This window comes from Mobula hypostoma, chromosome 18, assembly GCF_963921235.1.
Source record: "Mobula hypostoma chromosome 18, sMobHyp1.1, whole genome shotgun sequence".
NCBI classification, from domain to species: domain Eukaryota; kingdom Metazoa; phylum Chordata; class Chondrichthyes; order Myliobatiformes; family Myliobatidae; genus Mobula; species Mobula hypostoma.
In genome coordinates this window covers 40,432,346-40,454,797 of record NC_086114.1, presented here as the reverse complement: position 1 = coordinate 40,454,797, position 22,452 = coordinate 40,432,346, and the positions used below count along the sequence as shown (strand labels likewise).

Sequence of the window (22,452 nt, the reverse complement as noted above, 5' to 3'; positions counted from 1 at the left end):
GATTTGCCTCCATGTGTATTAATAGACATGCAGAACAGTAACTCTTGCTTTATTCTGTGTATGCTCTGTTAGAAATAAGTAAGTAAGTTGGTTCAAATTACCACCTATCCTCCAGCATCTTAGTTGAGTGAATGAGAGAGAGGTACTTAGATAGCTTGGGCAAGGAGTATGGAGAGTGGGAAGTTATGCAGTATTTTGCCTCTTGCATTAAATCAGATGAACTAGTTCTTTGTTGGGTTTACTGAAGCTTTGCATGCAGAATAGCTGCGACGTTTCGCAGTATTAGAGCTGTACCTGACAACATTTCTGACTAACAAACACAAAATGCTGGAGGAACTCAACAGGTTAAAATGCTGCTGAGTTCCTCCAGCATTTTGTACTTTACGGCATCTGCAGAATCTCTTGTGTTCAATATTTCTGACTCCTTGATTTTACACAATGAATGTGAAAGGGTTAAGAGACTTGCATTTGAACGTGCAAATGAGTCCTGTCATTATTAAGCCACATGGGAGTTGGGGGGGTGGGCGGTGCTCTTGCCGGTCTCTGTGGCTTCAAATGTCTCTGCAAAGATTGCAAGCAGGTTGGTTTTGATCATCATTGCTTTGTATTACAGGGACGAGAGTCTTGAAGTTCAGAAGACAAGTTCAACTATCACCATGAGTTCAGGTATGAGAACAGCTCAAAATTAATCTAAATAATTGCCCTCATCCTTTTGATGTGAATATGAAAGACTTTGCGAGTGCCACAGAATATTGAATTTAGGAGGGCTGCACAGTCAAACTTCAGACCATGTTAATTCGTTGGTAAATTGGTTTATGATTGTCGCATGTTCTGAGGTACAGAGATGAACTTTGTTTTGTGTGCCGTCCACACAGATCATTTCATCAGATCAGTGCACTGAGGTAGCACAAGGGAAAACAAATCAAAATGCAGTTACAGTTCTAGAGAAAGCGCGGTGAAGGCAGGCAATAGGCTACAAGGCCAAGACAGTTTAGATTGGGAGGTCCAGAATCCATCTCATTATACTAGGGACTGTTGGACAGTGTTATAAGAGTGGGTAGAGGCCATCCTTGAACCTGGTAGCTTGTGTTTTCAGGTTTCTGTATTTAACTTGAGACTTGCACTGGGTTCCATACTGTAGTGATTTATAAAGAACAGCAGAGAGTGTTATATGACAGTGATACTCACTTAGTAATAGTGAATTCCATAACAACTGGACAACAGGTTACCTCCCATTAGGGAGAGTTAGCCTAAAGGAGTGTCTTTGTGATGGAGACAGGAGCTTGACTACAGGCTGCTGATGTAACTTGGGTATTACATCAATATCAGGCACCTCTGTTTTCACCACAATCTCTGCTATTCATGGTTTACTTTTAAATACCTCCTGTCTCCTCTAGGGGAGATTGGGACCTGGTTTTGCATAATACTCCCTTCTTGTCTCTTGGTGCTTAGCTTTAAGCCTGAATGACCATAAGATATAGGAACAGAATTAGGCCATTTGGCCCATTGTTTGCCCACTATTTCATTATGGTTGATCCATTTCCCTCTCAGCCCTGGTCTCCTGCCTTCTCTCCGCATCTCTTCATACCCTGACTAATCAAAAATCTATCAACCTCTGCCTTAAATATAGGTAGATACTTTATTGATCCCAAAGGAAATTACACTGTCACAGTAGCATTACAAGTGCACAGATACAAATATTAGAAGTAAGAAAGAATAAAAAAAAATAATTTACCTCAAACAGTCTAACAGGAAGTGGTCATCATTTCCCTGGCTATAGGTTGACATTATAGAGCCTAATGGCCGAGGGTAAGAATGATCTCATATAGCGCTCTTTGGAGCAGTGCATTAGTCTTAGTCTATTACTAAAAGTGCTCCCCTATTCAGTCAAGGTGGCGTGCAGAGGGTGAGAAACATTGTCCAGAATTGCCAGGATTTTCCATAGGGTCCTTTGTTCTACCACAGCCTCTAGTGTGTCCAGTTTGACTCCTATAACAGAGCCAGCCTTTCTAAACAGTTTATTGAGCCTTTTGGCATTACCTGTGTTGATGCCATTGCCCCAGCACACCACTGCATAGAAGATTGTACTGGTGATAGCAGACTAGTAGAACATATGAAGAATATGCCTGCATACTCCAAAGGACCTCAGTCTCCTCAGGAAGTAGAGGCAACTCTGGCCCTCCTCATACACATCATTTGCTCCACTCAAGTCTGTCAGCCAGGTGCATCCCCAGGTACTTGTAGGTCCTCACCACATCCACATCCTCACAATCAATAGTACCAGGGATCAGTGCAGGCTTAGTCTTCCTACAGTCCATCAGCATCTCCTTTGTCTTACTGATGTTGAGCTGCAGATGATTCAGCTTGCACCATTTGACAAAGTCCCCCACCAAAGCCCTATATTGATCTTCCCATCCTCCCTTTATATACCCAACTATTGCGGAGTCATCAGAGAATTTCTGCAGATGACATGACTCAGTGTTGTATTAGGGTAAACTGGAATGCCCAATTATGATTACAATTATGAGGACATGCAGTCCCCTTTTATTGTCATTTAGTAATGACTTCTCCTCCACAGCGTTGGTGACAATGAATTCCACAGATTCAGCACTCTCTGGTTATAGAAATCCCTCCTCATCTCTCTCCTAACTGGGCATCCCTTTATTTTGAGTCTGTGTCCTATGGTCTTAGATTCCCCCACCTTAAGAAACATTCTCTCCACGTCCTCTCTATCGAGGCCTTTCAACATTCAATAGGTTTCACTGAGATGGTAAATTTTGCTGGTTGTATAGCCCAAGTCCTCTTCCTTTGGCGACCAGCAGTGTGTTGTGTTCTGATGACAGAACCTTAAAGCCTACGTTTTTCTCTTCATATCCTTAGTGTTTTCCCCAAATACCACCCATACCCTCACCCACCCAGTTCAGGGCTCCATCAGAGGCTTCCAGTTCTTAAAATACTTTTAATTGTTTCCTTGATCAGATATGAAGTGATGCTGCCTCAGTTGCATTAAGTATAATGCCTGTGTTCGGGCAGTGAGGGACGACATTTTATTTATTAGATTCGTATCCCTTTTCCTTCTCTTCTATCTTGGGAACTTGCACTGTGGCATCACTTTGATCCACTGCTCAGACTTCAGAATGAATTCCAAACAGTTTCTACCATAGCCGAGTCTTGGTCCCTGATGGCGAGTTCCCAAAACTGGTACTGAGGATAGCAGCTGTGCATATTGAGCTGCTGCTGCATATTGAGCTACGTTGTGTCTCCTCATCCCTCTACTTGGAACGGATCGTGGCAGAGGATTTATGTGAAGCTGTTTGCTCAGGGGCAGGGCAGGGGGGAGGCAGCTGCTTGAACCTGAGCCAGTGTAAAGTCTGAATAGGCCCAATAGGCTGTCGTGTGTGCGATAACATTCTTTGACTGGTCACACACTGCTGTTCAGCTCCCAGAGTTCTGCCTTGGCTGATGCAAGTGGTGTCCGGAGAGAGAGGATGTTAACACTGTGGGAACACATTCCTGAACCTGCACATTGGGAGCAAAGGTCCGAACCCGCCACTAACTGACTCTGGTTTCCTGGATCACCTCACTCCTTCATCCTCTGAACTTCAACAAGCATGTCTCTTCTGTTAGTGCACATCAACTGAGCCTGCTGTTTGCTACCTCCTGACCTACATCAAACTCTGGGCCCTCCATCCTGATTTAAGACTCTCATCCTGATGTTTAAATCCATTTCTGGCCTCATCTCTCCCAATCTATGGAACCAACTCCCTGCCCAGCATCATCTTTACTTGTTTTGTAACACCACTGTCTTCCTCAGTGTCATCTCTCATTGCCTGTGAAACCACTTCCACCTTTGGTATCATGTGTAAAAACCTTTCCCTTTCTAGGCATCACCTCTGATGCCATTCCTCACATTGCTCTGTGGCTAGAGGCTCCCCAGTGGCAGAGTTAGGTGTTTGGCATCTTCCTCTCTCACCCTGTAAATGTTGGAGATTTGTGACATGGTTTGGTCTCATGCAGAGTTCAAACCTGGCATCAGCTGGCAGTTGTTACTGAATGTGTCCTCCTTTGGAGTCAGACCATGATATGCTTCCATTGAATCTTACCTGCAGAAACAGGCCATTCAGCCCAACTAATCTATGCTGTTAATGTCCCATGTGAGTATCCTCTTCACTCAACTCATTTGTCTTTTTCAACTATTCCTTTCTCTCTCAGGCAGCTTATTGGGCTCTCTCCTCACATATGGGTACATTTGTGGGGTAGATTATTCAACTCCAGGAGTCTCCACCATTCATCGTGGTCACTCAGGGACTGTACGTCCACTGTCCTTTCAGGAAGAGACTTCCCAACTCTGATCTCCAAGAGAAAAATTTCTGCCTCATCCCTGTCTTCATTTTCATTTGGTGGACCCTGGTTTAAACTTATTTCACAAGAGGAACCATCCTTTTTCCCATGTTGAATAAAAATCTCTGGTGATTAACCCTAATTGAAGGGAAGAAGATGTGGTGGCTCAGTTTAATAATTAGACCAGTGATGTGGGGAAACGAGATGGAAGGAGCCATTCATCTTCTTGATCAGCTCAGTACTCCCTACATAAGGCAAGCATCCAAATGATTTTGCCGTGCCATTCCAAACACTGGGCCTGGGAGGTTTAAGAAGGATCACCCTGGACGATGTAGATATAGGAGAGGCTAGATGCCAGAAACCTGTAGCAACACACACAAAATGCTGGAGAAACCCAGCACATCTGGCAGCATTATGCAGAGAAATGAACAGTCAACATTTCAGGCTGAGGTCCTTAATCAGGACTGGCTTTGATGAAAGGTCTTAGCCTAAAATGTTGACTGTTCATTTTGCTCTAGATGTTGTCTGACTCGCTTTTTATGCGTGTTACCCTGGATTCAGTGGTGAGGCTGATCTGATGACAAGAATGAATGGAAAGGGAGATCTGTTAATCTTCACTAAATATATTAAACACTCGGAACTTCTATCCGTGAGCTTCATCAGAAGCATACTGTCAGTTCATGATTCAAACCCATTGAGGCTGTACAGTGTGGTCCTTGAATTCATCTCCAATACCAAGACAAAAACAAAACAAGAAAGGAAGTGAAGACGTTTGCAAAAAAAAATCTTTGTCCCGATCCAGCTCTGTACAGCCTTCCTTGTTCTCCTTCAGTTCAGAGAAAGACAAAAAAAAAAACTCCCATCTCTTTCTTAAACTAAAAGGCAAAGTCAGTGGAACGCGGAAGGCAAGAAATCTGCTGACTTGCCTGTATAATTCTGGCACTTCACATTTGTGAAGGTGTTTGACCTCATGTGAATGTCGACATCTCTGTGAATTAACGGGGAAATTAACATTAGAAGTAAGAGCAAAAATAGAGGAAAACTTGTGCAGAAGAAGCCACCTGCAGCTGAATAGCTGCCAGCACTCGTGTTGCATATGAGGAGAGATTGATGGGGTAAGATGCCAGTTAATGTCGGACACTATGAAGTTGCCTTAGTACAGCGGTCCCCAACCACCGGGCCACGGACCGGTACCGGGCTGCAGAGCATGTGCTACCGGGCCGTGAGGAAACGATATGAGTCAGCTGCACCTTTCCTCATTCCCTGTCACGCACTGTTGAACTTGAACATAGGGTTGCCAACTGTCCCGTATTTGCCGGGACATCCCGTATATTGGGCTAAATTGGTTTGTCCCGTATTTCCCCTGCTAAGGTAGAGCGTTCCTACAAAACTTTTCCTGCCGAAATGGTGTGAAGCGAAGAAGCAATTACCATTAATTTATATGGGAAAAATTTTTGAGCGTTCCCAGACCCAAAACATAACCTAACAAATCATACCAAATAACACATAAAACCGAAAATAAATAACACTGACATATAGTAAAAGCAGGAATGATATGATAAATACACAGCCTATATAAAGTAGAAATAATGTATGTACAGTATAGTCGGGAAGATGAAGGCGAAACCGATTTGTGGGGGAAAAAAAATCGGCACGTTCGCACATGGGCACATCACATACGCACGTCACGCATGCGCACACAGGTGCCTGCGCAAGGCTTCATGGTCATGGTAGTCTTTCCTGGGGTAAAGTGTCCCGGGATTTGACTGCTACTTTTGTCCCTTATTTGGGAGTGAGAAAGTTGGCAACCCTAACTGTAGAAGACACGTTGAGGTGAGTTTAACCCTACTTGAACACCCCCCCACCCCCCAGTCGGCTGGTCCGCAAGAATATTGTCAATATTAAACCGGTCTGTGGCGCAAAAAAGGTTGGGGACCCCTGCCTTAGTCGGAGTGAAGAAACCTTTGTTTGCCTGGTTTAATATCTGGTTGACTGAATGGTGATGATTATTTTGTTTCCTGCTGTATCACATCCTCTTCTGTCATTTCCAGTCACCTCCAGCATAGCAAAGCAGCAAAGAAGGAGGCCATTCAGCCCTCTGTGTTTGGGCTGGCTCTTTGGCAGCACTATCCAGTTACTCCCATTATACTGCCCTTTGTTGTGGCCTTGTGTTAATTGTTGAAAGCTTAATCTCCAATTTCCTTTAGAAAGTTATTGTTGGATTTGCTATGATCGCCCTTAGGGAATGCATTCCAGCTTTCAGTAGTCTGATGTTTAGTAGCTTTGCTTCTCTCTTCTCTCTGTTGCTTTTGCCAAATGTGTTAATAGACCAATTGAAATAGTGTACAAAACTCGTATTTCACACACCGGCCATGTTTTCTAACCCAGCTCAGCAGCCCTACCTGCTGCCTGTGCCAGATAGCCAGCAGGAGTGAAGTGGGTAACACAGACAAAATACTGGAGGAACTCAGCAGGTCTGGCAGCATCTGCGGAAGGAAATTAGCAGTTGACATTTCAGACCGATATCTTTCATCAGGAAACATTGACTGTTTATTTGCCTTTGTAAATGCTGCCTGACCTGCTGAGTTCCTGTAGCGTTTTGCATGTGTTGCTCAAGATTTCCAGCATTTGCAGAACCTTGGGTGTCTCTGGAGTGAAGTGGGCTGCACTGGAAGCACGGGCTGTCTGGAACCAAACATGCAGAAAAGCTGCCTCAGTACAGCCGTAGACAGTGACAGGGGAACTTGTGCATTAACCTGAGAATTGGTTAATTCTTTGTTCCGTTGGTAAATTCAGTAGAGCAAAGACAGAATTTAATCCTGATAAATGCAGGGTAATAGATTTTGAAAAATTAATTCAGGGTAGGACATTCATCATGAACTGCAGGGCTCTATGGAATATTGAGGGACTTTGATATATAATTTCCAATATCCCAGTTGGATAAGGTGGTGAAGAGGGCAAATTGGTGTTTACTTTATAAACTGGGGCATAGAATATATAAGCAAAAAATTCTTGAATAATAATGAAACATTGCTCAGGCTGTACATGGAATATCATGTGCAGTTCTGATCAGCACTCTAAAGGTAGAATGTGTCTGTGCTGGAGAGAGTGCGGAGGGGATTCAACAGGATATTGCTTGGTTTGAAAAGGCTTAGTTATGAGTGGAGACTGGAGCTGCTGGGTTTTTCATAGAGTGCAGGAGGATGAGTACAGGACCTGATGGAGGTATATAAAATAATGAACGTTACCACTTTATTATGTACACCTGTACATATGCTTGTTAATGCAAAAAAACTAATCAGGCAATCGTGTGGCAGCAACTCAATACATAAAAGCACACAGACATGGCCAAGAGCTTTAGTTGTTGTTCATACCAAACATCATGAAATGTGATCTAAGTGACCTTGACCGTAGAATGATTGTTGGTGCCAGGTGGGTGGTTTGAGTATCTCAGAAACTGTTGATCTCCTAGAATTTTCATGCACAGAAGTCTCTAAAGTTTACAGAGAAGAACAGAAACCATCCATTGAGTGGCAGACATGCCTTGTTCATCAGAGAAGTCAGAGGAAGAATGGTCAGGCTGGTTCAGTCGGACTGGAAGGTGACAGCAACTCAAATATCCATGCATTACAACAATAGTGTGTAGAAGAGCATCTCTGAACACACAACACATTGAACCTTGAAGTGGATGGGTTACAGCAGCAGAAGACCATGGACATACACTCAGTGGCCGCTTAATTAGGTTCAGGAGGCACTTAATAAAGTAGCGTCTGAGTGTATTTAAGAGATATAGTAAGATATACTTCCCCATGATAGATAGGGGGCTTAGTATAAGGTGAAGATTAACAGGTTTGTTGTGGGGGGGGGATTTAAGAAAATTTTTTTTCCCACTCAGAAGGTGGTTAGAATTTAGAAAGCACTGCCTGAGTGGAGGCAAAGACTCTTGCAACATTTAAGAAGTTTCTAGATGAGTACTTGAGTCACTGAGGCAGACAAGGGTGTAGACCGCGTGGTGGGGAAATGGGGTTGGTACAAATGGGTACCTGATGGTTGGTATGGAGCTGGGGATTTTGAAGGGCCTGTGCCATATCAACAGAGAGGTTACTGAAGAGGGACGAGGATGGGAAGGAGCTCTGTGTTTGACAGTGTCTATCTGCAGTGGGACACTTGGCTGGCGACCTGCTTCCAGAATTCACTCGATCCCCAGCAGTCTTTTTGCTCCTGGAACAGAGTGAAGTTGCGCGCCCCTCCCCGTCTCACTGCAGCTGTTTCCTCCTTACAGAACATGAAACCACCATCTCCGAGACGATCATGAACGGGCTTCCCGCAAACCGGCAGCAGCTCGATCCAGGTACTGGTCATTCTTCCTCCTCATCTCTTCCCCACTCACCACCACCCTCCCCTCCTAAGGCATGCCCCCTCTGTCAGAACCAATGTCTTCAGGGGCCAAGATTGCCGGTCTGTTCTTGGAATTCTGGCCAGTGTGTGTGCGGGAGAGTTAGAGGGTCGGGAGGAGTAAAGGGGTGTTGCAGGAGGAGAGACCCCATTCTAAAATTCTGGGTGAAATAAGTTCCCGGATTTAGAGGGATGTGGGGTGAATGCAGGGAAATGGGACTCACCTGGATAGAGTCAGCATGGATGAGTCGGGCTGAAGGGCCTGATTCTGTGCTGTATGATCATTGATGAGTGCCCGGTCGCCAGAGAGAGCTGTGTAGAAATGTGCAATTAAGTACAGGAATAGGCCACTTGCCCCTCATGCTGCCCTGCTATTCAAAATCAACTCGACATTTTTCCATTTTCACTCTACTTCTTTGTTGAGTATCCCCCTACCTCTGCCTTTAGAAATGTACGGAGACTTGAATCCTGAACACAGGTTTCCAAATGTTGGGAATTGGCCTGAGCATAGTTCTTGGGTTGGGGGTGGTGGAGCAGATGAACTTGGGAGATCCCAGTTTTCCATTGGCCTGGGCCTCGAACACACCTGTCCCACAAGGAATCGACTATATTCTCTTTTTGCCTTGCTGGGTCACTTTGGTCCCCAAACTCCTGAACTCACAAGTTGTTGTCTCTGAGGTTTTATGGGCAAATAGGTCAAGCTGACTTGGGCTGACAGCCGGCCATGGGGTGATGAGTCAGGTTCGGAGATCAGTCATCAGAGACTTTGGTGGTGGAGATGGGATGGTCGAGCAGGTGGAAAGAGAGCTAGTGGGCTCATCGGTTGCATTACATTTGACCCCCGTCCGTATGTTATGGCGCAGTTAGTAGAGTCGTGCTTCGCAGCTCTAGACAGTTCCAGACACCTGGGTACGACGAAATGGTGGCACGCTTGAACACAGTGGCCTCTCTGAGTCCAAACAAAGGTGCAATTGGTCATCCTTTCTCTCTTGCAATCACAAGACACTGCTGGATATTAAGAACATTATGTACTGCAGGCCTATCCCACCACGAGTTGCTGGTTAGGTGAACTTATTGTGCGCCAGGTTGTAGCCTGCTTCAGCCACTCAGGCAGTGTGCAATCCAACAGACAGTGGAAATGATTGCCTCAGACAGTTTTCTTGTGCTGTTGGATGTTGGTAATGTAGAATATCGCCAGTCCGATTGCTTGGCAAGACTGACAGCAGGGGAGTTGTGTTGCCTCAGTTGTGTCTTGGCGTTGCCTGTTGTGGTCGCTGGTGAAAGAAACACCAAGACTGGCTGTGTGACGCTAGATTTTGTACTGGGTTGAGGGCTGGTCCTCGTGTCGATGCCGCCCTCCAGTGTTCACTCCCGGTAAGACAAGCTGGATTGCATTTGTCTGTGGCTGCACTGGTGCGAACGCTTCACCTTACAGGAACGTGGCTGCAGGGCAGTATCCATGCACCAGCAGTCTACAGGCCAGGACACTCAAGGATTAGGGCTATAGTGTTATTATGTTTTGTAAATGTATGTTTTTCTGCTGTCATAATTATGTGCTGTGCGTGTGTTGTTTGCCACTGTTAGTACTGTGTATTGTACCCTGGCCCTAGAGGAACACTGTTTTGTTTGGCTGGTGTTCCTGTGTATGGTTCAATGACAAACTTGAACTTGATCCCAACTTGTGGCACTGTCTGTGTGAAGTTTGCATGTTCTCCTTGTGACCATGTGAGTTTCCACCCACGTCCCAAAGGTGTGCAGTTTGGTAGGTTAATTGGCAGCTGTAAATTGCCCTGAGTGTGTAGGTGAGTGGTGGGACTTGTGGGGAGGTGACAGGAGTATGGAGAGAATGAAATGGACATGGTGAGCATAAGTCAATGTGCTGAAGGGTTGATTTCCCTGTTTTGTAACTGTGACTTTGAAGCTGTGCCCAAGATGTATATCTTGTGTGGGATGGCAGTGGTGCCCACCCTGTCTGGGTGTGCTGTTCAGGAGTACTGCTGCAGATGTCTGTGCCGTAGCCCTGAGTGTTTCCCATCAGCCAGTTGAAGTGTGCCTCGATCGTCTTAGCAACATGCACAAAATGCTGGAGGATCTCAGCAGGCCAGGCAGCATCTATGGAAAAGAGTATCATTGACTTTTCGGACCGAGACCCTTCATCAGGAAGGCATTCGGCCCGAAACGTCAACTACTCTTTTCCATAGATGCTGACTGGCCTGCTGAGTTCCTCCAGCATTTTGTGTGTGTTGCTCGGATTTCCAGCATCTGCAGATTATCTCTTGTTCTCGAGTGGTCTTGCTGCTCTTTGTGAGTCCTTCCATCGTGTCTGCAGTGTTCTGGTCCTGTTGTGCTGTGCCCCTGTTTCTTGCTAACCACTAGAGGGTCCATGATGTCAGCCTGTGCCCTTTTTGAGGAGAAGCAGTGTGTTTTTTCTTCTCTCTCCACAGCAGTGGAGAGCTGGCTTTCCGGGCTGGCTGTCTCCACCATCAGAGTTCACTCCACACCGAGGCTGAGCGCGTATCCCGACACTCTGCTGGCAACGGGTATATCCAGTGGAAGGTTGCACCGTGTTCTTGCTCGGGGTTAACCTCTCCCCCCACCCTGCTGGCAGCTCCCCTTTCTCACCCTTCTCTCCCAGCTGCTTTTCATTGCTTTTACATTCTCATCGTTTTCACAGAATGCCTTAACATCTCATCTCGAAGCCATCTGCTTTCCAGGCTCTCGGGTTCTCGACAGCTCCGGGTCACATGTTACACCAGGGCATGAAATCTCAGCTGTCAGACCTTTGACCTGGTCGAGCAAACGGATTGGGTGAAAGAGCATTGGTATTCCGGTGTGTGCGCGCAACTGACCGGTTCAAAATTATTCAGTCAACTCGGTGGAATTTCTGGAACCCTGAGCTGGCTGGGTAACTATCCATCGCTCAGCCGAGCTGTAGTGACCCAGGGGTAATTAAACACCTTTGGCAAAAGAGCATGAACTGGCCTTTGAGCACTGACCCAGCTGCTGGCTGGGCTGAGGAGCGAGGTGGGTTGTGTTCCCGATTTGCATGTACGTGGACTGGAAATGTTTTACATTCCCTCAGCCATCTTGTCCTCTGTGGGTCTGTGAGAGAGGAGCTGTAATCCCACTGAGCTGTGGGAGGGGGCTGTGGGGAAACTGGGATCGTACTGTTGAGGAGGGCCCAAGAGGCTCGAAAAACTCTGAATCCCCTCGGTTGAACAATGGACTCATTCACTAATAAGAATGCAAGTTGTGTAAAGTTTTGGAGTTGTTAATGTTCTCATGACTAGCAGACAATCACTGACTAACATTACAGGTTCCCAACATCTGACGTTAGTGCTGTGACCCTTTGCGGGTGCTGCCTAGCATTATATTTGATGAGTTGCTGCCTGTTCATTACCTATACTTTTGCTTTGCTGTTCTCACCAGATCTTTATGAGCTTAGTTATCACCTTGGACACAGGAAGAATGTGGTCTACTATTGGTCTAGACCCCAGTGAGTTACTAGAAAGTATCTTGGTTCCTTGACTGCCTGATGAGGACAGGTCAATGGGAAATGTACTGGTGCAGGGAGCAGTGGATGACTGTGCTCACACTCTGAATACCTGTCCTCTTTATACCCTCAACTCCTATAGTAACTTCACAAAGCCTCCAAAGCAAGATAAAAACCCCTTTAGAATCTTATTATTGCTTCATGGATTTCACTTTCACTCTATTCTCTGCTACCTGCATAGTGTAAAACTCTATTTAGACTTGTTATCAGACTGCATCTACTGAGGAGGTTAAGAACATAGAATGGCACAGCACAGGAGCATATTCTTCAGCCCATGATGTGCCATAATACACTAAGTCCCTTCTACCTAAACAATGTCCATATCCCACCATTTTCCACGTTCATGTGGCTAGTTAAGAGCCTTTTAAACCTTCTATCGTATTTGACAGCACGTTCCTGGCACCTAAGCTCTGTGTGTGTGCGTGTGTGTGTGTAATAAGAAAAACACAAAATAAAAAACTTGTCCAACACACATCTGCTTTGAGCTCGCTCCCTCTTAACTTAAATGCATGCCCACTAGTTTTGGACATTCCAAATTTGGGGTAAAAGATACTGGCTGTATACTCTATTTATGCCTCTGATAATCTTATAAACCTCTATCAGGTCCACTCTTGACCTTCTCCGCTCCAGAGAAAACAACCCAAGTTTGTCCAACCTCTCCTTATAGCACATAACCTCTTATCCTGGTAGCATCCTGTTAAACCTCTTCTGCATTTTCTTCATCCTTTGTATAATGGGGTGACCAGAAATGAATTTGATACTCCAGATGTGGCATAACCAAAATTTTATAGAATTGTGGGTTCAATGTTCACTCATTGGCCTTCTGACAAGAATGCTAGGGTTTGGGTGTAGTGTAACATACATTATGATTGGAAGTTCCATCTTTGATCAGAATGAGTTTTCCATCTGCCGATGAGATGTCCCAATACTCACTGGAAACCTTTAAGCAAAATTTGATATCAAACCAAGTGAACTCTTAAAAAGCAACACACATAAAAGTTGCTGGTGAACGCAGCAGGCCAGGCAGCATCTCTAGGAAGAGGTACAGTCGACGTTTCGGGTCGAGACTCTTCGTCAGGACTAACTGAAAGAAGAGCTAGTAAGAGATTTGAAAGTGGGAGGGGGAGGGGGAGATCCGAAATGATAGGAGAAGACAGGAGAGGGAGGGATGGAGCCAAGAGCTGGACAGGTGATTGGCAAAAGGGAGATGAAAGGATCATGGGACAGGAGGCCCAGGGAGAAAGAAAAGGAGGGGGGAACCCAGAGGATGGGCAAGGGGTATAGTGAGAGGGACAGAGGGAGAAAAAGGAGAGTGAGAAAAATGGGACGTGGAATTAAAATGTGTGGCCACTGGGAGATCCTGCTTTCTCTAGCGTCCTATTCCCATTCTGATATGTCTACCCACGGCCTCCTCTACTGTAAAGATGAAACCACACTCAGGTTGGAGGAACAACACCTTACATTCCATCTGGGTAGCCTCCAAGCTGATGGCATGAACATTGACTTCTCAAACTTCCACTAATGCCCCACCTCCCCCTCGTACCCCATCCGTTATTTATTTATATAAACACATTCTTTTTCTCTCTCTCCTTTTTCTCCCTCTGTCCCTCTCACTACACCCCTTGCCCATCCTCTGGGATTTTCCCCCCCTCCCCCTTTTCTTTCTCCCAAGGTCTCCTGTCCCATGATCCTCTCATATCCCTTTTGCCAATCAACTGTCCAGCTGTTGGCTCCATCCCTCCCCCTCCTGTCTTCTATCATTTCGGATCTCCCCCTCCCCCTCCCACTTTCAAATCTCTTACAAGGTCTTCTTTCAGTTAGTCCTGACGAAGGGTCTCGGCCCAAGACGTTGACTGTACCTCTTCCTAGAAATGTGGCCTGGCCTGCTGCGTTTATCAGCAACTTTTATGTGTGTTGCTTGAAATTCCAGCATCTGCGGATTTCCTTGTGTTTGAACTCTTAAAAAGTGTATTTTGAGCACTGAACAGATAATTCCGGAAAGCATCAGCAGCTGGGGAGATGGAAACAGTGTTAGTTAGCCTTTCAGGCCTTGGACCCTTTAGCAGAATGTTAACAAGCCCTTTCAGGAGAGATTGAGGGAGGAAATTCATCAGTTTCTGTTTTGTGCTAGCCTTTCCCATTAAGAAGATGGTGTTATGGTCAGCCGGAGGGTGTGAGTGCTGTGGGCAAGGCTGATATTCATTACTCACCCGTCATTGCCACAATCTGCTAGGCCTCTCTAGGGTTAGCTAGCAGTGACCATATTAGCAAGGGGAACATATCCTGTGTAGATTAGTTTGGGCTGAGAATGTGTATTTCCTTATCTGAGGAACACACATCAAAGTTGCTGGTGAACGCAGCAGGCCAGGCAGCATCTGTAGGAAGAGGTGCAGTCGACGTTTCAGGCTGAGACCCTTCGTCAGGACTAACTGAAGGAAGAGTGAGTAAGGGATTTGAAAGTTGGAGGGGGAGGGGGAGATCCAAAATGATAAGAGAAGACAGGAGGGGGAGGGATAGAGCCAAGAGCTGGACAGGTGATTGGCAAAAGGGGATAGGAGAGGATCATGGGACAGGAGGTCCGGGAAGAAAGACAAGGGGGGGGACCCAGAGGATGGGCAAGAGGTATATTCAGAGGGACAGAGGGAGAAAAAGGAGAGTGAGAGAAAGAATGTGTGCATAAAAATAAGTAACAGATGGGGTACGAGGGGGAGGTGGGGCCTTAGCGGAAGTTAGAGAAGTCGATGTTCATGCCATCAGGTTGGAGGCTACCCAGACAGAATATAAGGTGTTGTTCCTCCAACCTGAGTGTGGCTTCATCTTTACAGTAGAGGAGGCCGTGGATGGACATGTCAGAATGGGAATGGGATGTGGAATTAAAATGTGTGACCACTGGGAGATCCTGCTTTCTCTGGCGGACAGAGCGTAGATGTTCAGCAAAGCAGTCTCCCAGTCTGCGTCGGGTCTCGCCAATATATAAAAGGCCACATCGGGAGCACCGGACGCAGTATATCACCCCAGTCGACTCACAGGTGAAGTGTTGCCTCACCTGGAAGGACTGTTTGGGGCCCTGAATGGTGGTAAGGGAGGAAGTGTAAGGGCATGTGTAGCACTTGTTCCGCTTACACGGATAAGTGCCAGGAGGGAGATCAGTGGGGAGGGATGGGGGGGACGAATGGACAAGGGAGTTGCGTAGGGAGCGATCCCTGCGGAATGCAGGGGGGGGGAGGGAAAGATGTGCTTAGTGGTGGGATCCCGTTGGAGGTGGCGGAAGTTACAGAGAATAATATGTTGGACCCGGAGGCTGGTGGGGTGGTAGGTGAGGACCAGGGGAACCCTATTCCTAGTGGGGTGTTGGACCCGGAAGCTAGTGGGGTGGTAGGTGAGGACCAGGGGAACCCGATTCCTAGTGGGGTGTTGGACCCGGAGGCTGGTGGGGTGGTAGATGAGGACCAGGGGAACCCTATTCCTAGTGCTGGGTGTTGGACCTGCCGCATCTGCTCTCAGGATGAGGCTTTTCATTCTAGGACGAGGGAGATGTCTTCCTTTTTTAAAGAAAGGGGCTTCCCTTCCTCCACTATCAACTTTGCTCTTAAACACATCTCCCCCATTTCACGTACATCTGCTCTCACTCCATCCTCCCGCCACCCCACTAGGAATAGGGTTCCCCTGGTCCTCACCTACCACCCCACCAGCCTCCGGGTCCAACATATTATTTTCCGTAACTTCCGCCACCTCCAACGGGATCCCACCACTAAGCACATCTTTCCCTCCCCCCCTCTCTCTGCATTCCGCAGGGATCGCTCCCTACGCAACTCCCTTGTCCATTCGTCCCCCCCATCCCTCCCCACTGATCTCCCTCCTGGCACTTATCCGTGTAAGCGGAACAAGTGCTACACATGCCCTTACACTTCCTCCCTTACCACCATTCAGGGCCCCAAACAGTCCTTCCAGGTGAGGCAACACTTCACCTGTGAGTCGGCTGGGGTGATATACTGCGTCCGGTGCTCTCGATGTGGCCTTTTATATATTGGCGAGACCCGACGCAGACTGGGAGACCGCTTTGCTGAACATCTACGCTCTGTCCGCCAGAGAAAGCAGGATCTCCCAGTGGCCACACATTAAAATTCCACATCCCGTTCCCATTCTGACATGTCTATCCACGGCCTCCTCTACTGTAAAGATGAAGCCACACTCAGGTTGGAGGAGCAACACCTTATATTCCGTTTGGGTAGCCTCCAACCTGATGGTATGAACATCGACTTCTCTAACTTCCGCTAAGGCCCCACCTCCCCCTCGTACCCCATCTGTTACTTATTTTTATGCACACATTCTTTCTCTCACTCTCCTTTTTCTCCCTCTGTCCCTCTGAATATACCTCTTGCCCATCCTCTGGGTCCCCCCCCTTGTCTTTCTTCCCGGACCTCCTGTCCCATGATCCTCTCCTATCCCCTTTTGCCAATCACCTGTCCAGCTCTTGGCTCTATCCCTCCCCCTCCCGTCTTCTCCTATCATTTTGGATCTCCCCCACCCCCTCCAACTTTCAAATCCCTTACTCACTCTTCCTTCAGTTAGTCCTGACGAAGGGTCTCGGCCTGAAACGTCGACTGCACCTCTTCCTACAGATGCTGCCTGGCCTGCTGCGTTCACCAGCAACTTTGATGTGTGTTGCTTGAATTTCCAGCATCTGCAGAATTCCTGTTTGCGTTTTCCTTATCTGAGGGTTTAGTTTTTAATAAAATCCAATAGCTTTGTGGTCTCTTATTTTAAAACACGTCCATATGTTTAAATTGAATTCAAATCTACAAATTGGCCTGGTAATATTAATCTCTTCTCCTCTGGATTATTAGTCTGGTGAGATATATGAATGTTACACCACCATACCTGATGTTCAAGTCTCATAGTACTTGTAATCATATGGACCTCATTAATAATTAGCAATGAAAAGGGAGAGCACTTGGCAAATGGGAAGAACCAACCTTCCGGTCATGAGTTTGAAGGGTCAACATCTGGAGAAGGGGGCTCCCAAGTTGAGACTGAGGAAGCAACTCAGAGTGGGAACTCAAAGCAGCCATCACTGCAGGTTAACAAATATCCATTGCAATGCCACACCCTCTTTTTATTTCCTGACTAATTTACCTATCAAAGCTTGCAGTGTTAGTCTTTAGCCATGTATAGATTATGCCAGCTCCACTACCTACAGTGCCAACTTCCAACATGGGCAGTGGCTCCTCGCCCATCCTCTCATTCCCGTGGACATGGGCAGTGTGAAAAACCTCTACTTTCCAGGCCTGTCATTGCAATGAAGAGTGACCAGTGTAACATCACTTCTCTCCTTCCAGAAACTGACCCGTCGAAAGTCAGCGTGGGGAAAGGATCGGTAACCATGCGGACTACGGCAGGCTACGTGGAACCTCTGGAGACCGACGCTTCACTAAATCTGGATCCCCAACAACCGCCCAGCAAAGATAGTAAGGAACTACCTTTGTTGTTTACCTACAGCACCTCTGTGGTTCATTTGCCCAATGCACTGCTCAGGTAGTTTGTGGGTTTTAACCATGCCAGTTAAGGGCATCTGATGTGTTCGATTAGATGGTGATTCTGAAGCCACCTGCTAACTCACTGGAAAGTGCTCTTGAGCAGAAACTCTGACTTCTGATCTAATGCAAGGGTCAATAGAAAGTGATTAGCAGCATGAGTTGGAGATGATTGAATGCCCATTCTTTTGTCTCCAACTAGCATTGCAAGTGGATCGTAGTCCTGCCTGGTGGAACTTTCCCTTAAGCGAGCAGCTCTTGTGAACTTGGGAGCCTTTTGCTCCGTCTGGATCAGGATCACATCACCTTGTCTCACTGCAGTTTGTTTAGAGTACAACAACACCGATACCTGCTTATAGCTCTCACTCACCTGACCAACACTACTGATGCCACTGGTTGGAAAAGCCTTTTCTGTTGACACGATTCCTTTTGTGTTTTTCCCTGCCCTCCCACCCAAGAGCTGTAAACTCTCAAGATTTGGGTCTTCCTCAAACACCTTCATCCCTTCCCTCTCCCCTTCTCCTCCTGCTCCCTGACTTTTCTCACCCCCTTGCCTGCGTGATCTCTGTCACTGTTGTAATGAGCACACACAAAATAGAAAATGCCCATGCCAGGCCATAGGAGAGGACTTTGAAGGTGTGACCATATTGTTGGGTCTGGATCCCATACAGGCCATAGCTGACTCTGGACAGACCAGAGATCTTGTGTACGGACTGAACTTTCTTTAAAGTTATCTCAAACCAAACTCTCTACCTAACTGCCACATTTCCGCGTGGACTGGATTTTTTTGCTACTTGTATGGGTGCATACAATGGAGTTCAGAAACAACAGACAGCTGATGCTGGAACCAAGAGCGGAACACTGATCTGACCGTACTGCCTTCCTCTCCTTGGTTCCATCCACATACTGCCCACATGCTCTACCCATCGTATTGCCTCCCCACCTGGTTCCATCTGCCATTCATCTCTCCTGTAGTGGTTCCCATTGTCATTTTCTGTGCAGATTCCAGCACTGGCAGCCTTTGTGCTTGAGCTCATCACCCTCCAGCACCTGTCTCCATCTTCACCCTCCCCTTTTCCCACCTGGTTCCATCTGCCCTTTCCTCTTTTTTGTTGTTTTCCTTGTCTGTTCACAGCAATCACCAACCTGCTTCTGTCTCCCAACTCCACTCCTCTCCATCCCTACCTGTCTCTTTCTGTCCATCCTTCACCAATCACCTGTATCACCCTTCCCCTTTATACTAGTTATCTCTCTGCACTCTCAGTCCTTATCCAGACTCTCGACTTGAAACTAATTCCTTTCCCAATCTCACTCCACCTCTCTATATACACACAGTCACAGTCACAGTCTCTCTCTCTCTCTCTCTCTCTCACACACACACAATACATTCGCACACTCTCACACTCTCACACTCACACTCACCTTTAAGCAGCTGATCTGTATTTATCCAATGGATTTGTTTGGAGTTGATTGGATATTGTGGTTTTGTTGTGATCATTTTTAAGAAAACAGTTTTAATTTTCCAGGATTTTTTCCTAACTTCCTCTCATTTTGCTCAATTCTCCCCAGAATATTCTGAAGGGTTACTTTGTTCACTCTCTGCCTCCACAATGCTAATTTTTTTTGTTCATATTTCACTATTTGTGACATTTCCCATCTTGCTCTGCTGTGAGGCATCAGTGGACGATGCAAATTATTTTGACTTTTGGTTTTTGTCTCCATAAGTGAATAGTAGAGACTTAGAACAATGGTTGCTTTCTTTTCTGTGGATCAATACTATATTGTGGAAGCAGGGGTCAGAGATTGCAAGGGCATCGTGTTTAGAATGAGTTTCTATGGTAACAAACAGCTCAGAACGAGCCAGCACCCACGGAAAAGATTTTGTCATGAATGTGAAATGTCTGGCTGCGTTTGGTTCTGCCACCAAGCTGGTCACTGTGTGAGTAACTCTCCCTCTTGTGTTTTTCTTCTCTCTTGTTGTCTATTAAAATGCAGGCGCTGAGTTGCCCAGTTCAGAGACAGGTAGGAGAGAGCAGACTTTTCTCTATTCTGATCCTTTGTTAAGAGTTCTTGGCTCTGATTGTGGATGCCTTGTGCCGTTGACTGGTACAGATGGTTGGATGCCACCTTCGACTGGCGAACCTAATGGAGAAGCTGCCCCCTCGTCACTGGCAGCCAAAGGATTTCGCAGTGTGCGACCAAATCTGCCAAGCGACCACAAGACACAGCCTCAGGTACATAGATTTATGACCTCAGATCTGTTAATCTCAGAGAAGCAATTAGTTGGAATTGATTGGTATATAACAGGGGAATCAGAACATGTATGAATTAGACATATCAGATAACACAGTGCTTAACAGAAATGTTATTACATAGATTGCTGACACCAAGCCATATGCAATGCTGTGTGTCAAAAGTTTGTTGGTATTAAATGAAAACTTTTGAGGTTCAAAAAAGAAATAGAAAGGTTCGGGGGAATATTCCAAGAGTTGGGAGTTCACAGCGAAGGCATGAGGAGCAATAATAGAGGGATAAAATCAGGGAAGCAGATGTCTAAGGTGCAAAGGCTTAAAGGATTGGAAGAGATTATGGAACAAAATCAAGGACGGATTTGAAATAAACATGAGAATTAAATCTCCGTAAGTGCAAGGAGGAGCCTGTTTGGACACTATCATTTTATCTGTAATTCAGCAACTGTTAATCAAGAAGTTATTTTCCTCTGATTTAATTTTTTTTCTGCTTACTTTAACTTGTATTTTCTTTTGTGTTATTTGCATTTTTTTTTTGAAAAACCGATGAACAGCCGCCTCCTGTCCCCCAACCCCCTCGGGAAGAGAGCTTTGCCTGGCGCCCCTCCAATAAGGTTAAACTGTCATACTTTGCTCCGGTCCCGATTCTGGATTACGTTCACATTCGACCTGAGCCCAGCACCTGTAACGAGGAGCCTGCATCCGTGCATCCCGGCACCTCCCTGTACTCCAGCTTAAGTGGCGGGCTGCCGCTCTCCGTCCAGACTGTTCCTCGTGACAAAGCCCCAGTGCCGTGCTGGGCACCTCCACCAGGTGCCAGCCCAGAGCCTGCGGGCTGGTTTGGTGCCCCGCCCACTAGGCCCACCCCAGAGAGAAAGATCAGCAATCTGTACATCGCACTGACCAGGCAAACACCTCCCCCTGCATCCAGTGGTTCTCCCTGTCCGTTCTCCCAGGGCGTGGAAGCTTCGGCTCTGACAGTCCCATTGCTCATAAGCAGCACAGCCAGCTCTCCTCCGCCCCCTCTCCACAGACCCCTGCTTCAGGACTCCCCGCCCAGGGCTGGGCACAGCACTGCGCAGCCCAAACTCCCACAGGTAAACCCACCTCCAGAGCCACTCGGTGGAAGTTCAGCGCTGGATCGGGAGAGGACGCCAGTGATTGCTCTGAAACCAGCTGAGGTTCTTTCCACCACTCGAGGGAGACCCCCTCAATGGGCAGACCAAGGCAGTGGGGTAGCTATTGAAATTTCTGTCTGTGTGTGCTGTTTTCTCATTTTCCACACGGCGTCGATGAAGTCTGCCCACTCCCAGAAGGCACCTCTCACTGTTCCCCAGCCCACTCCCTCAATGTCAGTTTCTGTTACGAGATTTTTCCACCGAAGTGCATGTCTTGTCTTTTCACTGAGGTGCGGCTTTCCTGATTACTGCTCACTGGGCCTTTGATTTGGAATGGCATTGGAGGGTGACTGCCTGGACTTGGTAACACCATTCACTGAGTAACGAACACAAGCCATTGCACAGCAGTGTGTGGAGATTAGAATCAGTGCTACACCTGAGGCTCTGTAGAAATCGGGCGAATAAAACTGGAACTAAATGCTATTATGATGGAGGATAAGATGCAAGGACACCTCCAGTCTGTGCTGAGATCCCACTTACTGCCTGTGTTAATCAGGGTGGCATAATGCAGATTAGAAAGTGGAAGATATTTCAGGATACCCTGCCAGAGTTCTGTGGCCCCAGCAGATGTTTTTTTCTGTTTGCTTGGCGGGGAAGAATATGAGCAGGTTTTGTGGCAGTCACAATCACAGTGAAATATCAAGTGTAACACATCAGGAGGGGCACGTGTGTGCAAGGCCATCATTGTGCATACCCCGTAAATGAATGTCAATACTGGAAATGGGGCAAAGCTTCAGAAAAAACCCGGTCATGACTTGTCATCCCAAAGTGGATGGGGTGTGGGGACCCTGGTGAGAGGAGATGGGTTGTGGGGCACTGTCTGTACTAGCGTAAGAGGAGTGGGTTGTCGGAGACACTCCGACGTAGAGTTGTTGGAGACGATTGTGGGGAGCCACTCTGCCCTAGAGTAGGAGGGAATGGGATGTGGGGAACCCTTCTAACCTGAAGTGGGAGGGGCGAGGTTGTAGGGACTCTCCGCCCAAGAGTGGGAAGGGACAGGCTGTCAGTAACTCATTGTCCCAGAGTGGGAGGTGGAGGGTTGTAGGGGAAACCCTCTATTCTAGAGTGAGAGGGGATATACTGTGGACTCAAATGTCATCTGCTGCTTTGTCGTTTAAACCCTGTGCTTGGTTGCTTGTTATAGTTAGAAACTTGGAGTACATGAACACACAGATAGAGGTGGATGGTTCAGCCAAGTTCAG

General features: G+C 46.8%; 1 protein-coding gene across 12 annotated transcripts in view; it reads left to right on the top strand.

The window, feature by feature from the left end:
- Nucleotides 1-22,452, top strand: part of LOC134358497 (sorbin and SH3 domain-containing protein 1) — a 214,518-nt gene that overhangs the window by 98,188 nt on the left and 93,878 nt on the right. For 5 of the 12 annotated variants that reach the window (XM_063070775.1, XM_063070774.1, XM_063070778.1 and 2 more), the window contains 6 exons: nt 614-666; nt 8,624-8,692; nt 17,629-17,757; nt 19,819-19,845; nt 19,936-20,057; nt 20,627-21,307. In XM_063070775.1, the coding sequence (XP_062926845.1) occupies nt 614-666; nt 8,624-8,692; nt 17,629-17,757; nt 19,819-19,845; nt 19,936-20,057; nt 20,627-21,307 (1,081 nt within the window). Of the gene's footprint in view, nt 1-613; nt 667-8,623; nt 8,693-11,180; nt 11,277-17,628; nt 17,758-19,818; nt 19,846-19,935; nt 20,058-20,626; nt 21,308-22,452 lie in introns of all 12 variants that reach the window. The other 7 variants (XM_063070777.1, XM_063070776.1, XM_063070783.1 and 4 more) reach the window with 3 other exon arrangements.